This window comes from Otolemur garnettii, unplaced genomic scaffold, assembly GCF_000181295.1.
Source record: "Otolemur garnettii isolate 467f Iridium unplaced genomic scaffold, OtoGar3 scaffold00128, whole genome shotgun sequence".
Classification (NCBI taxonomy): domain Eukaryota; kingdom Metazoa; phylum Chordata; class Mammalia; order Primates; family Galagidae; genus Otolemur; species Otolemur garnettii.
Genome location: NW_003852523.1, coordinates 1,927,572 through 1,934,873, shown reverse-complemented (window position 1 = coordinate 1,934,873; position 7,302 = coordinate 1,927,572). Strand labels below are relative to the sequence as shown.

At 52.7% G+C, this 7,302-nt stretch overlaps 1 protein-coding gene across 1 annotated transcript in view; it reads right to left on the bottom strand.

Annotated features, from left to right (window-relative positions):
• Window positions 1-7,302, bottom strand: part of UMODL1 (uromodulin like 1) — a 65,329-nt gene that overhangs the window by 21,591 nt on the left and 36,436 nt on the right. Inside the window, exons 13-15 of the mRNA XM_023518084.1 lie at window positions 6,793-7,050; window positions 4,973-5,085; window positions 844-1,057 (exon numbers count right to left, since the gene is read on the bottom strand). Of these exons, the coding sequence (XP_023373852.1) occupies window positions 844-1,057; window positions 4,973-5,085; window positions 6,793-7,050 (585 nt within the window). The remainder of the gene's footprint in view (window positions 1-843; window positions 1,058-4,972; window positions 5,086-6,792; window positions 7,051-7,302) is intronic.

Sequence of the window (7,302 nt, the reverse complement as noted above, 5' to 3'; positions counted from 1 at the left end):
TTCTCTTCAAGTCTCTTGCCCACCCTGAGATGGGATCACTTGTTCTCTTCTTGCTGATACGTTTGAGTTCTCTTGGTGCCTTTATTTCGCTTGACATAAAGATTTGTATTTTGTGTAGTTAGTATTGCATCCTGTTCTCTGAAATTCCTGGTTTTCCATGGGAAATACTTCATATTTCAAAAATCATAAAATATTAATCTTCAATTTTAAGAAGTCTTCAATGTTATGTCATGTAACTATAAACCATTTATCATTTATGCTCAAGTGTGATCTGAGAAAAGAATCTAAGTTGCCCTTTTCTCCTGCTTTCTTTTTCATTTTTTTTTTTGAGGAAGAGTCTCATTTTATCACCCTCGGTAGAGTGCCATGGTGTCACAGCTCACAGCAACCTCCAACTCCTGGGCTTAGGCGATTCTCTTGCCTCAGCCTCCCCTGTAGCTGGGACTACAGGTGCCCACCACAATGCCCCACTATGTTTTTGTTGTTTGTTTGTTTAGCAGGCCCAGGCCAGGTTCAAACCCACCAGCTCCAGCGCATGTGCCTGGCACCCTAACCACTGAGCTATGGGCACCGAGCCCTTTTCAATTATTTTTACTAGGATCTCCCGGCTGCAGAGACCTGAAGGCATTTTCAACCCTAAACCCTAAATGTTGAACAAAATGTAGATGCAACGACAGAGACAAGGAAAGGTCCTGTCTAGTTCACATCTGCATCTGACTCCAAGAGAGCCTCGAGAGGGGCACATGGGCACAGCTTTTGGAGATGAAGGGCAGTGGCTGGGCTCTGGCTGCCTCTGATTCCAGAACATGGGTGAGGCTTCCGTCAGGGCCTGCCTCCACATACCCCATATGAAGGTGTCGCCCTTGACCACCTCCAGCACAGATGTGTTCTGTAAGGCCTTGCGGAATGAGGCGGACACCTCCCGGACATCCACGTCCGAGATAATCAGCAGGTGAAACTCCACGATGATGCTGCCTTTGGTGACACTGGTGACCTCCACCCTGATCCCGCCGGCGTCCATGTGCTGGAGCAGGGGGGCTGGCAAGGCATCCCGCACCTTCAAGGAAATGGAGCATGTTAGGGGGGCTCTGCACTGAGAGGAGATGGGGTGACTGTCCTAAGGTGGCCCCTCCTGGGATTCTGGGTAAAAGCCACAGGGCAGTTCTGGACCCCTTTCCTGTCTGCCATGTCTGCCAGCCCCACAAAAGGATGGCTGGTCTTGTAGTGAAGTAACAGAAAAATTATTAACGCATGGTTTTTCAGTAAGGGCTGACGTCAATCTTGAGCTCTCTCTCTTCTTTCTCGACTGGCAGACACCCAGACAGCTGTTTTCACATCCAAAAGGAGCCCTGGACGTGCACATCTTTCCCTCACATTCTCCACCCCCCTTGACTTTCAGCATCTATTCTGTAGCCCCAAGTCCCCTGAGTGGCCCTGGACGAACAACAGGACAATAGTGGAGCATCTGGCCTCAGACCTGCCCAAACCCTTATCTCAGGACAGAATCAACAGCAGGACCTGAAACACCTGTGAAAGGTCTGTCCTCACATCAAGACCCCACCTGTTTACCACTCAGCTGCCAAGGAGGTGGAAGGTGGCTGGGAGGAGTGGGTGCCACGGGTTCAGGGCCCTGCCGGCTGGGCTGCACTTGCTTTCTTTTTCCCTTTGCCCCCCTTAAAATCAGCAGCCGCCTGGCCTTGCTGCTGGCTTTGTGCCTGTCTCCCTCTGGGCCACCAGGCTTCTCCCTGCTCTGTCTCCTCTCTTCCCCAACTTGCCTTCACTCTCACTCCCTCTCTCCTCCAAAGAAGATAAAATAAATTATGTGCTTTTATATCCTAATCTTGGTCTGGAGAAATTGTTCTCAAACCTGTGCGTGCTAACTCTGATACAGGGTTCCCCCCTTGGGGCTGGACAGGGACCCCCATTTCTCTAAGCCCGAGCAGGCTCAGGTCCAGACCCCATCTCTAGGCACAGACAGGTTCCCTGCAGGCCACATTCTCAGACAAACACGCTCATCAAAAGCAGCCTGCCCGGTGTCTCATCTGAGCTACTTCTCCCTGAGCAGAGAAGCGCACCTCAGGGGAACCATATTCCTCTGCACTGTGGCAGTTTAAAAAGTAACTTCTGCCCGGGCCCCTGGCACCAAGTGGTTGTGACATATTCCAGACATTCATTCCATCTCTTCAAAACCCCCCACACACAGGATAGGAAAAGCTGTCTATAAACCTGGCCAGGAGGCCCAGGCGGGCTGCCCACTTGGGCCCCCTCTGTTACCGGAGGTTCTGCTCCCCTCTTTCTCTTTATCTTTCCATAAATTCTGTCCTTTCACTTGTTCACGTGATCCATAGACTCATTCCTCGAATCCCCAGGATCAAGGACTTGGCAGAGAAACACCCTGTGCCAGCTCCCAGCCTGGTGCCCTGCACAAACACCGGAGTGTCTGTGACGCTGGCCAGAGCCCTTGTGTCCTGACACCCAAACAGTCCCTGAAAGGCACCTGTGGGCCGAGGGTGGGACCTGTGAGGGCATCTAGAACCTGCCAGTGGGGAGCACAGAGCAGTGGAGGGCAGGGGACTGAGAGCATGGCTATAAGGAGGGAGGGAGACCACCTCCTTTCCTAATTTCTTCTGGAAGAATCCTTTGAGTCCTGAGCATTTTCCCAGCCATTCTCCTTTTCTACCCAGACTCAAGCAGCTTCCCTATGAGCATTTCCTACATCCCTACTAGGACCAGCAGTTTCTGCCCCTAAACGGCTCACTCACTTTACAGAGCCACACGTCACAACTGTATCATTCCACTCCAGCCCATCACAATCAAAATGCCTAGAAAGTGGCTCAGCACCTGTAGCACAGTGGTTAGGGCACCAGCAGCATGGACAGAGGCTGGCGGGTTCAAACCCGGCCTGGGCCAGCTAAACAACAATGACAACTGCAACAAGAAAATAGCTGGGTGTTGTGGTGGGTTGCCTGTAGTCCCAGCTACTTGGGAGGCTGAGGCAAGAGAATCGCTTAAGCCCAAGAGTTTGAGGTTGCTGTGAGCTGTGATGCTATGGCACTCTACTGAGGGTGACACAGTGAGACTCTGTCTCAAAAAAAAAAAAAAAATGCCCAGAAAGACTCAGCCATACAATGAACTTTAATCGTCTGTGTAATGCAAATCTCCTGTGGAAGGTGCACCTGCAGGCTGTGTCCTCACAGAGCAAAACCTCAAGGTGTGATGGCTTGTGGATTCACTTCCCAGGCTCTGGACACCCAAAGTGAACAAATTTATTACCACCTGACAGAGGCGCAGACCCCCAGAGACACATCCTGCTGCCTTTGGTCAACTCCGTCGGTTGGCTGCTGTCACTGCTGTCAACACCAGCTCTGGTCTGTGTGCCTCTCTCCCTCTGCATGTGTCCATCTGTCCCTCTCTGTGGTTATCTCTCCCTCTCTACCTCTCTCAGAGACGTCCAGCATCGTCTTGGACTAATGTCACCTTTAGAAGCACTTTAAGCCAGCATCAAATCAAAGGTCCAGATTCTTGCTAGGAAGTGATGAAGAACCAAGTGCTACATGAACCCACCACCTCCCAAAATGTGTCTTAATATCTTATGCAATTAAGCTGCACGATTATTAGCTATCCTGAAATTCCAAACAAATGAAAAAACCTCTTCTCAAAAATGGGCAAAGAAGGAAATGGTTCAAAGAGAAAAGATTTATCGAGAAAACTTGGGATGGAAATGGAGCTGCCTTATTTGACCACTAGAGCTGGGCAGGTGATGTCAGTGTGTGTTGGTTAATATTATGTGTAACTATTAACCTGAAGAAGACAGAAGACAGAAGGCATGTTATCAATCAAATATCCAATTCTTGAATCCACATGGAAGGGTGAGGACCCGGGGATCTCAGAATAAACAGGGTCAGCCCCCAGATCCCACCGAGCCCCTTCGGGACAATTCCTGGAGGCCGCATGGCCCAGGTAACCAGTGAGAAAAGCCCATGAGGTTTGTGGACCCGCCGTTGTCATCACAGCCGGCCACTAGGTGGGGATATCAACACCCCCATTCTTCATCTCACAAACTGCCACTCCACAGAAAAGCTAAAATGAGAGATTTCCACTAGACAAATGAGATCGCTGGATTATGACAAGTGCATTGTCTATACTTTGGAAAGTAATCTACCCTCCATCAAAAAGAGTAACTGTTACTAAATTGTAACAACAGCATCCCAAGGATGCTTAGGAGATGGCAAGAAGGAAGCCCCAAAAAGAGTAGGACAAATTGTTTGAGGCAGGGGACCACAGCAGCGCCATTCCCAAGAGACAAAAAGTTGAAGCAACCTAAATGTCTATCAGTGAATGAATGGATGGAAAAAATTTGGCCTGCTCATGCAATAAAATACTATCCAGCCATAAAAAAGAAAGCAGCATTAACACTTGCTGCGTGGATAAAGTTAAATCACCCAGTGAACGAAGCCCAGCACAGAGCCACACACTGCGTGATCCCATGTCTGAGAGATGTCCAGATGGGCGGATCCAGGCAGACAGAAAGTAGACTCCTGACTGCAGGGCAGGGGAGGGGTGATGAAAGCGTCCTGGACCCAGAGAGTGGTGACAGTAGCACCATGTTCCCACACAGGTACAAGGGCGGATGTTATGGTGTGTGAAATAGATCTCAACTTTTCAAAGTTTTTTTAAGCAGGGGAAGGGCTCTCTGCTCAGCAGAGTCCTGTAATGGACAAGGATGTCTGGCTGGATGTAAGACAGTGTGAGTGAGAGTGTTGGAGGGATATGCATCCTGTCTGGGGCACCCTCTGCTGTGCAGGTCCGGGCGCACTCAGAGCCAGCCCAGAGCTTAAAGTCTCAGCTTCCTTCAGAAAAGAAGAGCTCGTGACACCTACAAGTCAAATTCCTGGTTGGATGAGACTGGAATTCTCTCCACCCTCCTTCCATTACCTCCCCAAAGGAGAGGAGCCCTGGGTCACCCACTCACCGCCCTGAAGAACAGGCCCAGCAGGTCCTGGTGCTCCCCACTGCTGGTGTTGCTGAGCTCCTCTGAGTATGGGATATTTGCTATTCTGACCCGTCCACGGAGTTTCTGGGCCGCTGCAGGATGGAGAGTAGACACATTCGGATGGTGGCATATGAGGTATGGGGCCACCACTTCAATCTTCACAATCGCATTTTTACATTGGCCAGAAGGAACATCACAGCAAGCCTGCCCAGGCTCTCAGCCACACCCCTCGCCAGGCTGAGAGGACACAGGGAAAACCTGAGCTCAGGGGAGAAGCAGCCTGAGGCCGCAGAGGCAGCCCAGCTTCTGGGATTCTCCTCCCACCATTGCCCCTGGGCTCCTTCATGGCCGCTGCTCAGGCTTGAGTGTTCAGACGATTGACCAGCAAACCCAGACAGTTCTGGGAGTGAGGAGAAGCATAATCACACAGTTCTGCCAGGGCCACGTGTGCCACCAGGGCTTCCCAGGTGAGCCGGGACTCAGGGCTCCTGGCCAGGCCTCTCTGCTCAGGGCCCACACTGCAGCAGGGGCCAGGGGACCCACTCAGCCCGGCCTGCTTCCTCCTCAGCCACCCCGCCTCTCGCAGTCTGAGGAGTCTCCCCTTTGTCTCAATCCCTTCCCCTTGCAGAGGGGTTCTCAGAGCACTTCATACACGGAGAGTCCAGGACAGGCAGCCGCCCTCATCTCAGCCATCCCTCAGGAATTTCTGAAGCACCTGCCACAGCAGGGGAGCTCTGGGCAGTGAAGGGGAAGGAGACTCTCTCCTCCCAGGGGCCCAGACTCTGACCCCCCACCAAGCATTCCCTGATGAACCCCAAACCCCATGTCCTCTGGGTCATTGCTGCTGCACCTGAGGGCCTTCAGTCCAAAGTTGTAACAGCTGGGGCAGGTGGCCTGGGCCCAAAGTCAGCAAAAGCAGTGTGAGTGCACAGGTAGGAGCACTCCCAGGGTCGCATGTGTGGCTCGTCCCCCTCAGCACCAGCTCAGACTCCAGGCCGCCCTGCACGAGCACCTGGCCAACACCAGCCTCCCTCTGTCCATTCGGCCATGGAGTTGCACAGTGAGCATCACCGCCCTCCGTCTGTTCTCAGGTCCCCGTCCCAGGGCTGACTAGTGCTTTAAAGTCCACACGTGAAAGTTTCACACTGTTTCACACTGTACTGCACCATCCCCCGAGGAGCGTGCGCCCCACTGTGGAGACCCCTGTTATCAAGGCTCAGGAAGGTGCCTGAGATGTGAAACCTGACCCAAAACAGCAGACCAGCCCTTGGCTGTTCAGGTACAATGTACGTTTAAAGTAACACCCAGGTGACACACTAATGAGGAATTTTATCTAAACACCTGCAACTCTCACCAAGGATCAGCTCCAGCTTCTCAGAGTCTGTTACCAGCCCCTTTACTCTGTGGCCCAGGGCTCTGGGGGCCGCTCACCCAGTGTCCGTCTGACTGTCCGATGCCTGCTGTCCTCCCTGAAAGCCAGGTCCTCTGAGAATGAAGAGCTCAGAGGGACTGGATTTGGCTCAATAAACCAGCACCACATGCAGTTGCCATGCTGCCCCCCACGAGGACATGGACAAACCAGCACCAGTGACCTCTGCGGGCAGAGTCAGGGTCACCCTGTGGTGCAGCCGCTGTGCTCCCGGCTGCCTCACCACTGGGAAGGGAGCTGGATACTCCTACGCTCAGAGGAAAACAGAAGCACAGCAGTCCACAGATAAACCCAGATCTTCCACACCTTAGCCCCTGAAAAGCCTTTTGTACTTTGACTTCCTCCCTTTAAGAACAAACAAGCCCATTACCTGTCCTCACTCTCAGGTGTGCCCTGGCACCTTCCTTCCCACACACCATGGCCACTATCTCCACCAGGTGCAAGACGCCAGGCTCCAGCCCCAACAGCGCCACACTCGTGTTCCAGGTCTCCAGGCCCACGGCTGGGCCCCGTGTTGAAATCAGGAGGATCTGGAAGGTAGGGTGCAGGGCAGGGCCCGCTGCCCACGCTAGGTGGAAGCCAGTGCTGGTCACGTTGGAGACCCTGATCCTTCTGATGGACACGGGGCCTGGGAGGGAGAGGTGGAATACAAATGCCAAAATTAGAGCCAAGCCATTCTGAGGAGAGAGGAAAAGAGAGGCTTTGCCAATGCTGAAAATCAAACATGTCACAGCAGGGACGTGAGAAGTTTGCGGTGACATCCACCAGGGCAAGTCCTGTGATGACCCCTCCTGTATGAAGCGCCTGAGCCTGCCTCCCGAGAGCAGCACCCTGCCCTCAGGACACAGCACGTGGTGTCAAGCCCCTGAGCCTGCCTCCC